This window comes from Apteryx mantelli, chromosome 15 (assembly GCF_036417845.1).
Source record: "Apteryx mantelli isolate bAptMan1 chromosome 15, bAptMan1.hap1, whole genome shotgun sequence".
Classification (NCBI taxonomy): domain Eukaryota; kingdom Metazoa; phylum Chordata; class Aves; order Apterygiformes; family Apterygidae; genus Apteryx; species Apteryx mantelli.
In genome coordinates this window covers 16823915-16844130 of record NC_089992.1, presented here as the reverse complement: position 1 = coordinate 16844130, position 20216 = coordinate 16823915, and the positions used below count along the sequence as shown (strand labels likewise).

The 20216-nt window shown below is 36.5% G+C and overlaps 1 protein-coding gene across 3 annotated transcripts in view; it reads right to left on the bottom strand.

Annotated features, from left to right (window-relative positions):
- CGNL1 (cingulin like 1) overlaps positions 1–20216 on the bottom strand; it is a 72618-nt gene that overhangs the window by 11177 nt on the left and 41225 nt on the right. For all 3 annotated transcript variants that reach the window (XM_067305609.1, XM_067305608.1, XM_067305607.1), the window contains exons 9-14: positions 16309–16515; positions 15750–15854; positions 9130–9282; positions 8276–8446; positions 4831–4992; positions 3887–3976 (exon numbers count right to left, since the gene is read on the bottom strand). In XM_067305609.1, coding sequence (XP_067161710.1) covers positions 3887–3976; positions 4831–4992; positions 8276–8446; positions 9130–9282; positions 15750–15854; positions 16309–16515 — 888 coding nt within the window. The remainder of the gene's footprint in view (positions 1–3886; positions 3977–4830; positions 4993–8275; positions 8447–9129; positions 9283–15749; positions 15855–16308; positions 16516–20216) is intronic.

Here is a 20216-nt window from a genome sequence, read left to right as displayed (position 1 = left end):
GAAGACAGGATAAGAACTTTCATTATCTTGGCAAATTTTCTATAAGTTAGAGACCTACAAGTGTCGCTGTAAGGAACTAAAAGTTACTCCAGATCTACCTTTTACCTGAAGCTATGCAGAAGTTCGCTAAGTTACTGGCATCCACTCCAGAGAATTTTTACTACAAGAATGTTTATTCACTGAGAGGTAGATGGAGACCGCTTCTTTTATACAAGCACTTTCCTATCTTATGCACACACAAGCAGGCTATAGCTGAAGAACAGGATTCTTTGCATTTCAGCAATCACATGGCAGAGCCAAAGGACAGTCTGACAAACCCCCATCAGATGAATTTTAAGTGATGCCCAAAGATTTTTTTTTTAAAAGTAGGCAACCCAGGGAAAACTAGAAATTTTGCTTTGCTGCAGTATTTCTTGAGAATGAGGTAGGGAAGATGAAAACCGTGTCATGCAGTCCTTCCCAGATTCAAAGGGATATTTAAATTAGAAAGGGGATAACGTTTCATGGTAAATGGAATGTGAACTATCAGCCTTGTCGATGCTTATTCAAACATTTAGCTTCATGCAAAATATAACCAGTTGTTTCAATTTGTTTTTACTAGAAATTTGTGCATTATACTTCATTATCAGTATATTAAAATAACATATTTATGTTAAAAAACATTTACAGAAACACAGATATTACCAAAATAAATCCATTATCATTTCTCATGTCATTATAAATGCTTAGCAGACCCTGAAATACTTTTTAGTAATTTGACTACTTAGTCATTCTGGCATAAAATCAAAACAAAGCAACCTTTGTAACTCATGCGTGAAATGAGAAACTCCAGATCTCAAAATAAACATGTCTTTTGCCCATTATGTAACATTTTTGTCATGATCTGTATTTTAGGTTTCTATTTAGCTAGCAAATTAAATTACTGCCTTACCCACTGTTACAGCTATGACCAAGATTATTTCATCGCAGGCTTACAACACCGGCACAGACTCTATCATTGAAGGTTTCCTAATTAAGCAATAGCATGACCCCAGATTATTGTGGGCAGATAATAAGAGCTTTTCACACACACACAGCCTCAGAGTCTGTATTTTATCAATGGAATAATAGCAAAGAAATTATACTGCAATCAAATAGAATCTCAATAACTTGAGTCCCAATAAAGTATTAATGGTGCCTTGGTGTTTCAAGGATGCATGAAAGGAAGCTGAGCTTTAACTCATTTGAAAACTCTCCAGCTGTCTCAGTGGAAGATACAATTTCATTGACATGGAAACTAAGGCTTTATTTTCTATTCTCCTTCTGAAACTAAAACTATTCAAAAGAATACCAATAATTCGTTTTTCCTGGAGAAAGAAAGAGAAGTGAAAGCAGGATAGACTATTGTGTGCTGTACCTCTGCAAAGGCAAAAAACATTTTCTGATCCCTGATACTGCAAGACAGCTACATCAACACATTCCTTCTCATGGACCTTGCGTACTACTGACTACAGACCTGTGGCTGTTTTGCTTACTTTTTTAGTCGTCAAGCACTATTCTCTACTTTTCTGTAGAAAAGAAAGATTTGTAACAAATCTTTGTTACAAGAACTATAATTTCAAATGTCTGTTTATCTAGAAATCTGGAAAGAGATTATTCAGGCATTTTTCTTCAACAGAGTGAACTACAAGTTCTCTTAGGCTTGGTGATTTCCAGCTCAATGGCCTCATTTCCATTAGCCTATTCCACTCCCCTCACCCCCACCTGCATTTTCATTGGCTTTATTGAATACAGAGGCAAAATATTCATCAATTTGAGGAGGCATACCTGGATTATTTTTTATCTTGATTGATACTTCATCATACATCATGTGCCATTGCCATAACTTCTTTGTTCTACTTATACAGTCAAAAACTTTTTGTTAAATGTTTGAATTACTTCGCTAGGTCTCACTCAACTTGGCAAATCTCATTTTATCTTTACATTTTCTGGCCCGTGAGAGACAACATTGTTAATAAAGCCTTCTTCCCTCTTTCTAGACTCTATTTATTCATATAGTGTTTCTGGAGCTAATAATTCACACTTTCCTACTGGTCTTTTCTTCTTAACTTTGATATACCTTCTTAAACAGTTTTTATTCTTATGATTGAAATGAATTGCTGGCTTCCTCTCTGTTGACACTGGCCAGCCTCATCCATTCAGCTAACTTCACTAATTAATTCCCATAATTTCCCGAACTCTGCCTTCTCTGAAATCAAGACTCTTATCTGCTGGCCTACTTTCCATTAAGGTTGAAATGAATGGAAGGTTAAAAAAATTGTCTTTCAATCTAAGATACTTTCTACAGCCAGCTCCTCTCTGATTGCCTTATTATCTAAAGCTAAGCCTAGAATAGCATCATCTCTGACTGCATTAATGACTGCTTCATGAAGAAGTTGACTGCATGAAGAATATCTAATGATGGCCACTGGTCTTCAAGTCTTTAATTGCAAATTATGTCTTCTCAAGATAAAATTTCTTGTACTGTTAATTTCCCTAACAACATTAGAGAAATCTCCATTGCTAGCTAAAGGCAATCTCAGTAGTTTACTGCAAGCAACAAAAAAAATCTCTTTTGGGGCCATTCTTCCCCAAAAACATTTTATACTAAAAGTTCTGTTTTATCTTATTTCCAGGACATTTTTAGCAAATAATTGTATTTTTTATTTATTTTAATTTACTTCAATTATTTCATTTTCAAGCCCTGCTATTCTACATGCTATTCTTACAATACTAACTTCTTTGAGCATTTTGCTATACTTGACTGGCCATCCTTGATCCATTTCCAAGGGAATCTCACACTGCCATTTTTCTTTAGTGTCTATCGGACTTGGCCTCCTGGGTCCCTGTGCAGTGCTCAACATTTCCTTGCTTCTATGTTTTACAGTCTACAATATAAACGTAATGTTTCTTAATCTGAGAACATTTTTAAATGGTGTTTACCCAGCTTTTAAAAACCATTTACATAGTTAGATTTTTTAGAGTCAAGTTTTTATGCAAATAAAATGGTCTGTGTACACAGGTGGACTTTTTGCATACAGAAAAACCTGGGGAAGAAATATTATGTGTGCAGGTATACCGAGAGAAAAAAGGGAGACAAACTATCTGGAATCTTACACATTACTGGTTACACATAGGTTTTTACGGGCAATATATATTTCTACAAATAATTCCGTATGCAACTAATTTCAGTACAAAGAGAACACGGCATTTCTTAATAAGTAAATGTTGAAACTGTTAAATAAGTATGCCACAGTCAGTCTCTGTTTTGAAGCTAGCATATGGCATTAACAGAACATACAATCATTTGTGTGTGTTGGGTGGGTACAGATCTGAATCCCATGTCATATTTTATAATCACACATTATATAAATCTAAAAACTTTTTTGAAACACTGAAGTTTCAAACTTCTGCAAGAATTGTGTGGTTTAAGTTAGGTTTATCTTCTATTTAATGATGCTCTAACAGACTGTACTATCTGCTTGAAAAACTAAGTGGGGAAAGGTTGTACACTGATTAAAGAATGCACAGAGCAGGAAGGTCTACAGGAATAGGAATGAGAAAATCTGGGTTCTGTCTGTGGTCTGAAACAAATTTTGTGGATGATCCCGGACGATACATAACTGCTGTAGGTTTCAGTTTTCCAGTGAGGAAAATAGGAAAAAAACTGATCTGTTATGATGCAGACAGACATATTTAATCATGTTTATGAACCTTGGCTTTTTGGATTTAATACTCTGCTTAAGTATAGTGTATAAGCCCTATTGCTGGTCATTATCTCTTTACTTAATTAAAAGTGTTTGCAATCCTAATAATACTTTTCCTCATCATTATACAACAGTTGGACAATGTAAACTCAATCAAATACCTGTTCTCTGCATCTATTGATCCTCTCAGACAACAAATCTGAATTAGTCCTTTCTTCATCAAGCTCAAGTTCCAGGTGAGATAACTTGTCCTAAGTGGAACAAACAAAAGTAATTTCAACATATTAGTCTCCCATCCTCTTCAGACTGCTACCAGGTCATTCTTCCATAAACTTCAAAGACTTAGACTGTCTGAAAGGAAAGACTTGAAAAGTGAAATGCCTCTGAATACATGCAGAAATTCTAGAAAAAAAAGATGGTAGTAGATAAGCCTCTGAAAATAAACTTGCTTGTTTGATAGAAGTAAAACAGAACTTTTTTTTTTAAATCAATTCTACAAGTTTTAAGAAAATAAGAGAAATTCTGTAATTAAAACACTTGTTTCTAGAAACACTTTTCAGATTTTCCAAGTAACAACATACATTTGAAAAATTTCTTTTCAATAATCAGAACATATGAGTACAGTACAATGATAAAAAAGTGCTTATGGAAGTCAAATTTGGGCTTAATTGAACTGAACAATTAAGCTAACCCGATAACAACTGAGAAGTACGATGTTATTTAGGCTCCTGAAATGAACTTATATTTAATGCTAAATAGAACTCCTAAATACTTTTGAAGGTCTGGGTGAAGGGTCTATGAATGAAAATATTCCAGTTTTGCCTGATGAACTCTAGATGAAATTAATTAAAAAGAACTTCCGTTTGTCATCAGTTAAAGAAAATAATGAAAGAACACTTACAATTGCTATTTAGAATGCATTATGCTGTAGTAGATTTGCTAACAGATCACCTTCAAAATACTTTAGAATAATTCTTGCATTACTACTGCAGGGATTTTCTACCACATCAAGTTAATTTGTTTCTTCCCAAGCAGAATGCATGTAAAATAACTAAATTATTCTAATCAGTTTAATAAAATACCACTCCTTAGAAATGGCTTTTACCTCCATTAATTTGATTTGCCTTGCCCGATCATCTTTCAAGTGGTTTTTAGCCTCCAGTTCATATTCTAAGCCTCTCACAGTCTGTTCCAGCAGCTGAGTTTTTGTAATTGCCTCATCCTGAGCTCTCTGGTGGTCCCTCAAGTTTTCTTCCATAAGATGCATCTGAAACAAAAAGAATCACAATCATATGCTCTATACTATGCTTTTTATAAATAAGTGATATCTGCAAAGGGTATTACAAACAACAGATCTGGAAAAACAGACCATAGTATGATAGGAATTACATAGAGCAATGTGTTTTTCACAGTAACTTTTGTTTCATCCACAAGATGGCACCAACCAAAGGAACTTGGATCAAAGTTGATACTGTAGAGGTTCTGAGGCTCTAAAGATGCCTTGAACAACATGTTCTACAATCACAGTTATACATAGTCATATTTTTTATTTATTCATTTTTACCCAGTTACAGCCAACCAAAATTTTTACACCTTTGTAAATGGTTATATCTTTGGAACTTTTCCAATACCATTCCTTTCCTTTCCAGACACCAATACTTCAGCTTTTTCATGCTTATTTTTGTAGTGTCTGAGGCACTTTGATTACATTATATCAATGATATAATTGCTAACATACCTATGTCTAATAAATATAGCAGGGATATCTGCTGAGAAAAGAAGCTTCCTATTCTAGTCACAATGTACACTCAATAAAACTATCTAAAGACTTCATAAAAAAATATTAGTAGTGGGTGGGTTTTAGGTTTTGGTTTTAGGCGAGATTGTGATGCTTCCTTATGTTTGTAACTTAATTTGTGACATGTCTATAATATGTGATCAGAGGTTTCTTCTTCAGCATGCATTCTTCCTCAGTTTGGTCAAGTGCTGATTTTAGTGATGAAGCTAAACTAATGTATTAGTGACTGTTACAGAATTTGCTATCTATTGCTAAGTCCTAACAACAGCAAGTCAGACATCTGCAAAGTGCATGATCTGGTGAACAGCTAATAAGTGCAGAGATTTGTATGTTAATAGAAGTATCTTATATGTATTTAACATTTCAGAATGACATTGGATTGACAACTCTTAAGATGGGAGCCTTTTATGTATCTACAGAGAACCTATAAGAGAGGCAGCAGCAATGAAGAACTCCCATGTTGCCTTGCCAGAATGTTTCAGTTTTGCTGCGGCTCCTAGAACAAGAAGATGCTCTTGTAGCCATGATCAGTACAGTCCTCAGCTTTTAATGAGACTCTCGAAAAGAATATTAGGTGTGCTATGACACCTACCCAAGAGGATCTTGATGGACAACAAACTCTTTTGCATATACTGTGAATAGCAGGACTATCTATTTGTACCTCTTGTTAAACACAAGAAGACAAAGACAGAATAAAGATTTTCACTTGTCCTGAATGTTTAGTCTCTCTAGAAAAATCTACTGTTTAACCTGCCTTTTCTATCATTTCAAATTTTGCTTCCTCTTCTGCAGCTAGTTGCCATACTACAATTTTAATGCTCTAGCAGTTTAAATATTGCCTTGTGAAGATGTAGAATTCCACAGCCAGTAATATTTTGCCCTTTTCAGAAGTGTTTTGATTGTCTTTTTGTCAAATAATTAAGGTTTACTTTTTTCTGTGTGTTTTTTTGGTAGTTATATAACACTAGAAGTATTTTTCGTAATAGTTATAAACATATAGTGCACATTTACATAAACATATAGATTTTTATATATCATATATCATTATATCTTTTGTTCAAGAGGTTCACTTTCATTTATTCAATTTAAGAGCCATGTTCTTAATATCCTGGTTTTATCTCTCACAGTTCATTGTGACTCTTCAGCTCTTTACAGAAGCTCTCCATCCTTGGATGGAATAAATACAGAAGGAAGAATCACAGAATCGCTGAGGTTGGAAGGGACCTCTGGAGATCATCTAGTCCAACCCCCCTGCTCAAGCAGGGTCACCTAGAGCACGTTGCACAGGATCGCGTCCAGGCGTGTTTTGAATATCTCCAGAGAAGGAGACTCCACAACCTCTCTGCGCAACCTGTTCCAGTGCTCTGTCACCCTCACAGTGAAAAAGTATTTCCTCATGTTCAGATGGAATTGTCTGTGTTTCAGTTTGTGCCCGTTGCCTTGCGTCCTGTCGCTGGGCACCACTGAAAAGAGTCTGGTCCCATCCTCTTGACACCCTCCCTTCAGATACTTGTACACATTGATAAGATCCCCGCTCAGTCTTCTCTTCTCCAGGCTAAACAGGCCCAGCTCTCTCAGCCTTTCCTCATAAGAGAGATGCTCCAGTCCCCTAATCATCTTAGTAGCCCTTCGCTGGACTTGCTCCAGTAGTGCCACATCCCTCTTGTACTGGGGAGCCCAGAACTGGACCCAGCACTCCAGATGTGGCCTCACCAGGGCTGAGTAGAGGGGGAGGATCACCTCCCTCCACCTGCTGGCAACACTCTTCCTGAGGCACCCCAGGATACCATTGGCCTGCTTGGCCGCAAGGGCACATTGCTGCCTCATGCTTAACTTGGTGTCCACCAGCACTCCCAGGTCCTTCTCCACAGAGCTGCTTTCCAGCAGGTCAACCCCCAACCTGTACTGGTGCATGGGGTTATTCCTCCCCAGGTGCAGGACCCTGCACTTGCAGGGTAGAAGGTAGAATAACACACAGGAACTACACTTCCACTTCTGTTACTGTTCTTTTAAATTAAATGTAAAAAAAGCTTGTTAAGGGAAGAAGGAAACAGAAGTCCTGAGTTGGAAAAATCAAACTATTAAAATACTCTTTATACAGAAAACATCTGTGGCCAGCATATTCTCATGGCTTTTCCAAGTGCAGAACAAGTATATGTAGACCTTTAAAAGACTGGATTGCTTTTATGGCAGAATTTACATGCTAAAAGGCAGACACTTCAAGACTGTGGCTGATTCTTGGTTGCACAGACAGCTTTGTCATTTAAATCTGCAACTTGGCTCCCACAAAGAAAGAAGAGAATGTATGTCAACTCTTCTAAAAGATAGAGACAGGCTTTGGTTTTGTTTGTTTCTAAATAACTGCTTGTCTTTTTCTAATTCAAGGATATTTCCACATTCTAAACTCCTTCAGCACTGAACATTAAAAGAGCAACAGATCATTAATGGAACCCTTGTCATATCACTTTGATACATTCATTTGTCAAACGCTCTGCACTTATCCATCCACCCACTATTCCATCCAGGAAACCCCATTTCCCTAGCAGAAGTACCACAGTGATGATCATCACGAAGAATGAAACACAAAAGCACACTGATTGAGATCAGTCTTCCCTGATGATACACATCACATGAATCTTTGCTATCACAATCACACAAGAGCGTGATAGCAAAGATTCATCATCTTAAAAATTATCTGAGCAGAATTCTAGGTCAAAGGCTAAAATATGTTATTGAACTTATGAGCCATTACCTCATCCTGCATTTTCATGGTTGTCAGGCGTGATTTTTCTACCTCAAGGTTTTTTTCTTTTAATTGTCTCTGCAGTTCTGCAAGTTCCCTGCGATTTTTCTCCTTGTAGTCATCAAGCTGGTTCTGAAACTCCAGAGCTGATGTTCTTGAGACTTCTACCATTACAGCCATCTGGGAAAAAAGCACGTATAAAACACAGAGTGGTATAAAAGATCATGTTTAATATACCAAAGTGTTTTTTCTTCCAGCTTCTCCTATGTTCAACCCAAAATTCACCATTTGAGAATACTATCAAACTTGTGCACAAACAAATGAATTTCTGTGTAGAAGTGCAAAACCACAAAATGCTAAGGTTATTTTCTAACAGAATGTATGGCCAGACTATGCTCTTTTTGTCTGTCAGCAGTTCTTTCAGTTGGCTGACATAATGAACTATACTTTCACACTTTAGGATATCAATATCAAGTTGTATGTTTTACACACAGATGGCAAAACTAAAGCTCTAATACAGTAGCAATTTGAGGAATCAGCTGTAAAACAGTGACATCCAGCTGACCAAGAACTGACTTTGATCTGTAGTATACACTGGAACTAAGCTCAAATCTGGAATCTTGTTTTAACAAAACAGAACTGTTTTACAACAGTATTTTGAGATAGCAGTGTTCCAACTACTGTTCCAGTCCTGAAAGCTTTTATTGATAGTCTCCAGGTTAAAGAAACTAATAGCAAAGTTCACATTTCACTTCCTTTTACATGTAAAAATACCCCAAAACTTATTTTGCAATTTGGCAGCTCATTTGCTTCTGTCTGTTAGATATTTAATCTCCTGCAGCCTCTTTGGAATGCACTCATACCTCCTCCTGTAACTTTTCAATGGTCTTGTTTAGTTGCCATCGTTCATTTTCCATTTCATTCTTTATCTTCTTCAACTGTTTCTTCTGGTAAGTTTCATCTTTTAACTGCTCAGTTAACTGTTGTCGTTCCTGTGAAATACAACTAATGTTCTCCTGCAGTGGATTAAAAAAATATATATATATATATATACAAACACACACACACACATATACACTTATATACACACACACTTAAATGTACACCCTCTTTTCCAATATATTAAAGAAATGTTATATAACACACTGCGCAGCAGTAATACTAGCAGCTGTCATAACTTGAGTAAAAACCTAAGTTGGAAAAATAAAAAAGTTTATGGACTTAGAGTTTGTTAAGACAAACATTTTTTAGTGATGCAGTGCTTTATCCTTCCTATAAACTTCTGAATCTTGCAGCATTCATAGGATATAAGGTAGTCCATTTTCATGGTTCTATTGCATGCAAAAGCATACATTCATCTGCAGTTGCATACATGTTGGCAAATCTTACCTTCTACACAAGCTTCAATACTGATTTCAGGTTTCTTATTTTCCTATGTGCCCCCCTTTAATTCAGTCTTAAAGGATTTCCCAACAAAATAGTCTTCCTAGGCTAAAAAAATAAATAAATAAATAAAATCTGTTCCTACCATGAGAGAGAAGTGAGGATTTTTTTCCCCTTGCTGTGCTTCTATAGCACCCAGAAGCTCTATTCAGGATGATGTCCCACTGTGATAGGCACTGTGCAAACAGAACTTTCTAGCAGAGATCCCTCCCCTTCCTGAAGGGACATCTCACATTAATGTTCAAATAAGACCTCCATATCTGGATTAAATTTTGAATGATCTGCAGAGCTATGCTCTATGTTCATCTCTCAGGAGCTCCAGAACACTACGTATACAAACAGACCAAATGTTTCTGCAGTCATGCTCAGGATGTTTAAGAATTTGGCACCTCTCAGCTTCTAAATCCTGCCCATCAGCAGGAGAACTGACTGTCACTAGTTCATTCCAGTGCAAGTAAGGCAGGTTGGCTTATAGCTGCACGGTGGGACCCTCACCTCTTCCTTCTCCCTCCGTAAAAAAATACCTTCATGGCCCTACTCTAAATAGATATTACAAGGTTAAAACACAGTTTGCTTTTATCAAGTCGGAGAATCACCATGAAACTGACCAAAACCAGATGACAGACACTTTAAATTGTTCAGACAGAAAAATGTAAAAAAATGAAAATAGTCATGAATTGTAAAAGCATTCCAAAATATAGCTTTAAAATTTAATTCTGTTTTTAGAAATGCAAAACTCTGCTGAATATCTAATACTCATGCTGTTTACTTTATTATATTTAAAAATACTTTAAATGTGAAAGCACATTAGCATTTCTGTAGGCATTGTAGATTATAATCTGAAATAAAACTGTACTGTTACAAGAGAAAAAGAATGCTGTCGAATGTTAAAAGGTGAAGTATTTTTAGATTTTTGTTATCTCTTACATTCCTGTATTTCAGTATTTTTAACCCATTAACAAATGCATCTCTGATACAAACAGGAGTTAAGGGCAAATGCCAAAGTAGTAGACACATAATCCTAAAATATCCTGGGGGCTACTAGATGCTGTTCTGCAAAGCCTAATTCTACCACAGAATTAATTTAGCTGACACCACAGGTTTTTAAGAACCTTGAAAAGGTTCGGCTTTAGCACTTCAGTGCTAAAAACTGCTGAAATCCTGGGACCCTGCTAATGTGCCATATTCCAACAGGCTATAAAAACCTCATATGCTCCCCTCTATCAGTCTTTCACAGATCATTTAACTTTACAGTTTGTTTACACATCCTTCAGAAACAAACTGTGCAGACACAGATCAGTGAAATACATTGTGGCAGAATAATGGTGCTGGTGGGAAGTTATTCTGCATTTGCAGTTTGCTGAAAAGGGAGGTAAACATCAGAGCTAATCTGGTCACTCTCTGTACTTCAGAATTATCAACAAAAATCAGTCACTGATATCAGATAACATTTCTTCTACCAGCTAGGGCAATTACCAAATTAATAATAGATGTGAATAATTACAGCATTTATAGGAGCCAGTAAAGAGGTGGTATGACACAAGCACCTCAATTTTCATTAGGTCACGTCATGCTAACTTTTGCCTTATTTTCAGATATGTAGCAGACTGAGACCACAGAGTTTGAAATTCAGCTTTTTCTCCTCTGGGTTATATTCTGGCATCCTGAAAAGAAAATGTTTACTTTCCACACATTGCATCTATCTGTTTCCATTCTCATTTTATTTTCAGTTTATTACTGAGAAGGATGGGAAAATCAATCCTAAGCACATTACTAAAAATTAAAGACACTAAATTTTTAATTGTAATTATTCTAATGGAAAATGCAATTCCCCAATAATCAACTTTTTCCAAGAGGAAAATGTCAGTTTTGCTAAATTTATTTTTAGTTTGTTCAATAACAAACTGACAGCAGCAATTTTGTTTCACAGTATCATAGGATCTGAAGTTCAGGTGCTTCATGCTCTCATTCTCCCACATCTGTTAAAATCTCTCGTGTCCCTCTCTCTCTCGTGATGGACCAGTATCTGCTGAGCCATTTGACATGCAATAGGAGTCACAGGACTAAGCATTTCCTGGGCCCAGGAGAGATCCTATCACCCTCCAGCCTCCCCTTCATTACATTTACTAGTGACTGGAGAATGCAAAGGTTTCTCTGTGTATAGATAGAAGTATGTGGCTGAAAAAATACACACGATTGTTTTTTCTCTCTGAGACCAACAAATTATTAATGCACAATCAGCTGGTTGATGTGCACACTGAGCACAATTATGCTCTTTGGAAAAGTGTGTAATAGCCAATCGTTCTCTGGGCTTGATGAATTCTACTTGGCTGGAAGTGGTGGGTTTTCCCCACAGTTCTGCATAATTTTCTTCTTATGATCTATTTAATAGGTGTCCATACTAAGATCTGTATTATTTAGCTAGCAAACAGGTCACCAAATCATTTATTTTTGAAGTAACAAGATTACCACCGAAGTATGACAACATCCTAGCTGTTTTGCTAAAATGTAGCCAGCTGATAACTTGATAACACATGTGTAGGGTACAAATATTCCCAATGAAAACTGAGCATTGCAATAGAAATGATCTTGTTCTAATAAAAACCATTTTATACTACAACGGACGCTACTGTAGTCCTGCAATAGCATGGGAAACAGCATGTCTTCCGCAGTTTCTGATTGACAAACTAGGACATGATATTTCTCTGTTCTAGATAAGCTGATAAAAAAAGAAAAATACTGATAAAAATTAGCATGTCTAGCCTAACATACTTGAGAAAGATGCTAGAAACAACTGAACTTCTATTTATGTCATTTTTCTTAAGTATTAAAAAGGCTGATGAAATGAAAATCTTGCTACTGACTATACAAACATTTCAGTTTCCTCAGTTTCTAGCCTTTGGATGTACTTTACAGAATTTCAATATTTGAAATTTGGAATATCCTATAGGACAACTTGAACAGTCAACTCAAGTTGAGTATAACTCCTTGAATACTGTTTTCCTTGAATACTGTTAACTGGAATTGACTGGCCTTTCAGTTACAACGTAACCACAACTCAAAGTCAACAGTTTGTCAGTTGCCAATTTAAAACCAATCCGTACTTGCAATCAATTATTTTGTGAAGAAGCTTAAGTGTTATTTCAGTGCAAGTAGCCTAACTCTACAGCAGTATTTCTCAATTTCAGGTCAGTGGGCAGTTAGTCTAGAAGACAAGGAGCCATAAAACAACATTAAAATACACCCAACATTTCCACATACCCAAAAGAGGAAAGAAAACAAAATAGGGAAAAAGAGAGTGGCAAATCAAAATTCAGTGTTCAGTCTAATTTTTGTTTTCGTAGTAGCCAAAAAGTTACTATAGTACTTGCATTATTTTTTCCAAACAGTATTAGTTGAACATTCTCTTTACAAAATTAAGAATGTCTTTTAATTGATAACTGAACATTAAAAATGCATTTCAACTGAAAGTGCTTCACAGCACTATCTCTATTTGTCTACAGTTATTTAGCACAACAAAGACATAACTTTCATACTTTCCACCCACGGAAAGAATGCTATATTCTGATCATTTAATTTAACAAACACAGAATACTTAGCACTACTATTCAAAATGTTGGTACAGTTAACATTTTTTTAAAATATATTGCAGTACCATGTGTTCTACAGTTAAGTTTCATAACAATTACATTTAAATATTTTCTTTCCTAACAAGTTCTCAAGAAACTTCCAAAAGTGTTCTCAATGTTGCAAAGATTTTAAGATGTAATTCATTTTTTTTGAACAGCAGACTACAAAGAGGAGGCTATCACAAAATAAGTTATAATTCAGGGGTTATGATACTTTTTAAAAGTGTTTGAGCATCATAAAATTGCAATATATACCAAGGCTGATTTTGGACAAAATCATTAAAACTAATTGTCTATGATAATCACTTATGTGTACTGCAGCTTTAACTTTTCTGAGTACAGCTCTGGGTTGGAGGAGGAACAGATTTGGCTATGTTTACTGTAACTGTTTCAATTCTATTCACATTTCCACTGTCTTTATGTTAATCTATCATTAAAAGTTATTTGCATTACATAAAAAGCAAGATGGGCCAGTCAGGAATTAAGTTTCCACTGCGATAAACATCATTACTGTGCCAGAGTTTGTGGTCTAAACTGTCAAAGGTAACACAAGGCTAAATCAACCTACTGCAGAACATTGTTCATAAAAACAAGCACAACTCTAAAGATAGAAAGGCTGAATTGTTCCAAACCAAAGGCACCGCTCATTACATCCTGAAGTCCGTTACTGCTTGCATCCGGTGGACATGAGTAGTGTAGAATCAGAAATGGAGGACTAAACTTGGTGTGTCAGAAATTTGGCATAACTCATATGTAAAGTGGTATGACAGACTTTTTTTTTTAATCTGTCACCTTTCTTAACATTCTTTAATTTGGAGAGCCAGCCAGGAGGCAGCAAAATTTGGCAGGAGGCCTGGAGGGCAGGTGAACAGAAAGACAAGAACATACTTTTCAAGCACCTTGGTCCAAAGCTAGTCAAGAGCCAGGAAATATATGTGGTGCATTGGTTCATGGTGTGTAGGAATATCAACTTGCTAGACTGTGAAAAAGGCGGTTCTTTGAGCACAGGGCTAAATTCAAGCTACTGATGAGCAATGAGCCATCTGTTGTGCCTGTACAGACTATCAGTGAAACATACAATCAAATTTGGAGAACCAGTGAGGTAGAACAGATAGAGATTTTAAAAGAAAAAAAATAATCATGGATGAAACAAGAAATTCCAACTATTTACTTTCAAAGAATGTCGGATTTAAAGCATCATTTTGTAGAAATAAAATATCCTTATGCATACTGTTACCACCTTATATTCTTGAAGCTGATATCATTTTAAAGACATAAGATTATTCTTTTTTTTAATGCTGTTTTTTCATTTTACTATAATTAACTGAACAATACAATTTTCCCTTGATTTATTATCCACTGGTAGCCAAGTTTCATTTTCAAAATTCTAAAACAGTAATGTAAAACTTGTGTTGCGGACAACAAGAAAAAACATCCCTTCAATTAAAAAAAGTTTCTGGCAACATGTATAACCTTATATTTGTGTCTGACTTGTCTAATGGAATCATTTAAAAACTCTGCTTCTAGAAGCAAAAGCAGGGGAATTTTAAACTATCTAACACTGCAGAAACAAATGCTTTTACAGTACATGTAAAAGGCGAATTATGAAGTTTGCACCTTTTAAGTTTGCACCTTTTTCAGATACAGGATATGATGTCAACAAGAGGAGTTATAGGATTTATTCACATTTGTTTCCTTACTAAATACATCTGAATTTTCACCCTATCTGAATCCTTCTGTCTTTACCCCTACACAGTGTTGCCAACATCCCTTTCCACTGCTCTGAAAGCGCCATGCTCTCCACACTACTCATTTCAGGGCTAATTTAGGAGACAGCATATCCTTCCCTGGATCCTGAGTAGAGGAAGGACCAAGGTGAAAACAGGACTTCATACACAGTTTCAGAGGCTACCAGTCCTTATGATAAGCGCTAAATTTCTGTGGTTTTGAGATGAACTATACCAGTTCCATGCAACATTTGCAAATAAGACAAGTTCATAAAAATAAAACAAAAAGAGAAGCCGCTTTGCTGATCTTTGTGTCTCCTACTTATATTTTAGTTCATATTCAAGTACCCCCTTTCTTTCTCTTCCATTTAACTAGCTACCTGCAACACAGCCAGAGTTGAATGATCATTCAAAATTATAAAACAGATTTATAAAACCCTAGACAGTTCATTTTGTGATTCATCTCCCTCAAATTTCTCTAGATCCATTAAAGGGAAAAAAAACTTCAGCAAGAAAACAATTTTAATCAGATGACGCTATGCTTTAACACTGCAGTGAGACTGGGACTTACAGGAAAGGTACTTCAAAAAGAATTAGACTTTATTCTGCAGAAAGTAATGGTGACTCAGGAAAACATATAGGAAACTTTAAATGCAAATATTCCAAGTTTGCTCTTGCCCTGACCTGCATATCTTCTAGCTGGCTTTCCAAAGACTTCTTTAACACCACCAATTCTTTTTCCTCGTTTCCAGCATGTTCCAAAGCTTCTTCTAATTGTTGCTTCTCTTCCTGCAATGATATGATTTGATGTGTTCAGAAATAGTGGTAAGGCCTTTAATCTGACATCATAAGACCTACAGTTAACCAGTACCATTTAAGTAGTGCATGCAAAACTGCAAATACTTAGCAATACATTCACTGGCTTCCTTGTACTTCCCATTTCCAGATATCCACATGACACAACTCTCACTTATGAACTGACCTATAAACTATGCTCACTGTTGCAAATCATTGACATACCCATTTCCATGCTGAGACTTGCTTTTACACTGCTTTTCACGAGAGAAATCTTTCCTATAACTTGTCAGTAAACTGCATCTTGCTTCTTGAAAACCAAGGCTTTGCTCAGCTTTCTAAATGACATTGCCCATCCTCTTACTTTTCAGCTTTGTTCTTCTACAATGTGTTGACCATATCACAAATAGGAAGAAGACTACTTCAGGGGCTTTTTTTCTTGACGTACCTCATATCTCTTTATTTTTTCCTTTGCTGTATCTTCTTCTCCTTTCATATTATTGATTTGGTTGTACAACTCTTTAATTTTACTCTCTAGCTCACCAACTGTTCTCTTCAACTGTTCGTTTTCCTCAGTCAGCTCCTTGACTTGATTTTGTATACTATTTCGCATCTCTTCCGCAGCATTTCTTTCACTCTCAAGGACAGCAGCACTCTAGTAAAAATAAATTATGCAACGTTAAAAAAAACGCAAAAATAACTGATGTTGTTTCCCAACACAAGTTTCACCATGGCACCACAGCAAATACAAATAGGATATAATGTTAAATTGTCAATAAAGAATTAACGTTAAAATATGTATGTATTAGAAACCTGTATCCTTATTCAGATTACTGTGGGAGAATGAACAAAGAACTTTTTTTTTTCCTCATGCATAGGTACATGCTAAAGTAACACACAACCTCTGTACAGTCTCGTGTCTCTCATCCACATATTCTTACCTTAACATCTTCCTTTTTATTGCCCTAGAATATTTTCATTATCAAATCCCATTCTTATGTATTTCCAGGCGACCTAACAGATATCAAGAGCCGTGTGGGCCTTTAAGGTGGCCAAGCACCAAGGCACTGCCCTTTACATCCACGCAACTATTTGTGGGGCTGCGCAGCGAATCAGCTCTAAGGAATAGAACCAGTTGGTTTTTTTTAAACATACAAAGAAATCTTTCCCCCCTCAAAAGGGAGGAAGGGGGATGCTTACCAGAAAAATGCCACAACCCGTCCCAAAACACGGTCCCACAAACTGCTGTGCGAACACAGCCGAGCAGAAGGTGAACGGGCAGGAACAGGCTGGGAATACCTTACAGGGGTATTGGTGCAGCTCTATCTGCATAGTGTCCAACCACCACTTTGGGGCTGTACTTATTCAGAAGAAGTTCTGCTTGGTTTTCAGTTGCTGTCTGAGGATGAAAGGAGTTCAGCTACTGAGTTCAATTCGTGTTCAGAAAGATATGCTTTGTATATTTTTTCAGAAACTGAAATCAATATACAGCACAAAGACAAAATTATAATAAACTATTCATCACATGGTTTATCACATGTGCAGCACGTAACTTTTCCAAGCTAATCATCACCTTAGTCTCACCACTTAACCTCCCTAAAACATGCCCTACCATTTAAAAGGCTCTGCTTTCCCCTAGTTACAGTTAAATTTGATGCTTAAGTAATATTGTGGAACCCATGAAGGAAAGTATGTTTATACTGTTACACTATACTATATTGCTATACTAAAACACTGACTTCATATGTACATGTAAACATTTATTTCTGTGGAGTAAAGAGCTGAAAGGATCTAATCTCTGCTCTTCATTGACTAGTCAGTCAGAATTCCCTCCAAAGGAGGGGGAGATAAAATCTGAGATAAAGTTTGTAGTTCTTGCTCCTTGGCATTCAGGATCTGCTCTGAAGTAATCCTCTGTACGAGATCTAGTTCTCACATACAGACCACTACCTTCTGCATTAAGACCTTAAAGAAAATAAGCACACTAGAACTACCATGTAGGTCAGTCCAGACTAGATCGTCTCCAACAGCAGCCACAGCACGTGCTTATGGAAGAAAGAATAGGAAGAACTATGGCACAAGAATTTCCCTATTGCATCCTCCCAGCTCCTACTGTTTTTTCTGTCTGAATGCATCATCCATTAGTTTCTCTAAGCCTTTTTTGAATCCATTTATACCTTTGGCCTCGACAGCATCTGGTGGCAAAGGGTAATTATCCATTAATTACTGAAGCATAGCATTTCTGCATGTGAAATCATGCTTACCTGTGTAAAAACAAAATAAATAATTTGGTGCATCTTTGTAACTAACTATTTTGTAAAATATTTGATGGAAATATGAAAACCACTTTCCAGTTATGTTACTTGTGATTGTAGCTCCCAATTCTTCTCTCCCTCCAAAACAGGCTTAAGCAACGTTATATAAGAGGCTGTTTACAAACTGTGCCCTCCCTAGATTGTTTTCTAGCAAGCAACAGCTTTAAAAACATGCAAATTAGTTTGAGAGAGCAGTAACTCAGCGAGCACTCAGACTGTCTACAGGGTCAACAAACTCATACGAAAACTGGCAACATAAGCAGGCTGACAAGTTCCGGTCTTTTGAAAATACTGAAAAAACTTGTTTTTTCTGAGTATACAACTGCTTAAAAAGCTCTGAAATAGATCTCTTTTGATGCTTTAAGTTCTCACATACTTTTCAATAGCAGTTATATATTCCTTTAATTTTTGCTTTTTGCATACTGCGCAGTTTTACTAATTAGCAAGCACTCCACCAGTGGCTCCTTTTTGTCTCCTTTCCTGGTTTTGGAGTGGAGTGAAAGCAGCCGGGGCAGGCTGGGGAGCTCAGCGACAGGAATGTTGATTCGTCTGTTCTTTTTCACCCAACTGCCTACGCAGGCTGCACCGGAGGCGAGCACCACCGCAGAGCCATGCTGTACCTGACCAATCCAGCACCTCATCTGCCACATTTCACGCTACTTTCCCCACACAGGAAGCACTGTTTACTCAGAATAAAGCACACACACATGCATAAAATACAAACAAACAAAACCCATGCATACACACATATATTTAACTGAACAGGTTCAAAATTAAGTTCAGCCTACACTGATGCAGTCATATATAGAGATCTGCTCCAAACTGTCTTTTGCTGTATGCATCTTAGGATACCATCCAAGCCATTCTAATTAAACTAAACTGGTATTCTTTCATCTCCTTCATTATGCATTTCAGTAAGTTAGTGAGATGCAAGCTGAACTTTTGTAAAAGGTAGCAAAGTATAAAGAGCAAGTTCCAAGTACTGCCTTCGCTAACCTTCCTTAAAACCTTGGAAATAAATTGGGTGTATAAGTACTATCTGCCTGAAGTTCCAGCTGCCTGTGCGACCAGCACTTAATCAGCAGATCTCCACAGGTCTCTAATGACCTTGGCATTTTTACAAGGATTATACTTTCACATGAGTGAACTGTTCCCAAACACATTCTCTGACATATTAAGTACAAAATTCCTTTCTTTTACCCTAATAGGCTATGTCTTAAAAGGTACCAATAAAGTATATATGCACGCTTCTTCAAGATGCTAGGAAAACTCTGTTAGTATATATAGGAAGCTTTATTCTTAATTGTAATTGAACTGTGGACATTTTTCTTACATAGCTTGAGAGTAGGAGAATTTTTCTTCAAAATTCAAGTGTTGCAGTACAATATTATTTCATCATTTTTTAAACCTGTTCTGGATGAGATTGAAAAGAAACACAGGAGCATCTATCCTATCAGTTTACCCTAAGACAGTAGTACAATACACACAACGAATGGAGAATCACCTTCTGAATATCATTCAGGATGGTATTAGAAAAAACAACAATACATGCGTATCTTCAATTTGATAGTGAAATTTAAACAAAGTCAAACTGCACAAGTATCACCTAGATATTCTTTGAGAAGATAATGCATATGTAGCAACACTTCTCCAAAGGAGTTAAATTACATGGCAGGGTTTACATAGAAACAAAAAAAAGCCTATCTTCACTTATCCCCAATGTAAGTAATTTGATGAGAATCACATGCAGAGCTCTCCACTGGCATAAATGAAGCTCCTAAATTATAATAGCTTTTGGCAATATACAACCTGTCCTGTAGCATATTACCACACAAACTTAAGGTATCACAAAACATCATGTCTCTTTCCTTCTCCTTTTCTCCACTGTTAGTCTTATCCTGCCTTCCACATTGCCTTCTACCTCCCCTCTGGGTCTCCTCTTGGGAAAGCACATATAAATGACAGAAGAGAGCCTGGGTATCATTAGAAAGGATACGCAAAGGAAACAAGCACTTTTACATGAGCCCGGGAGAATGTGTGT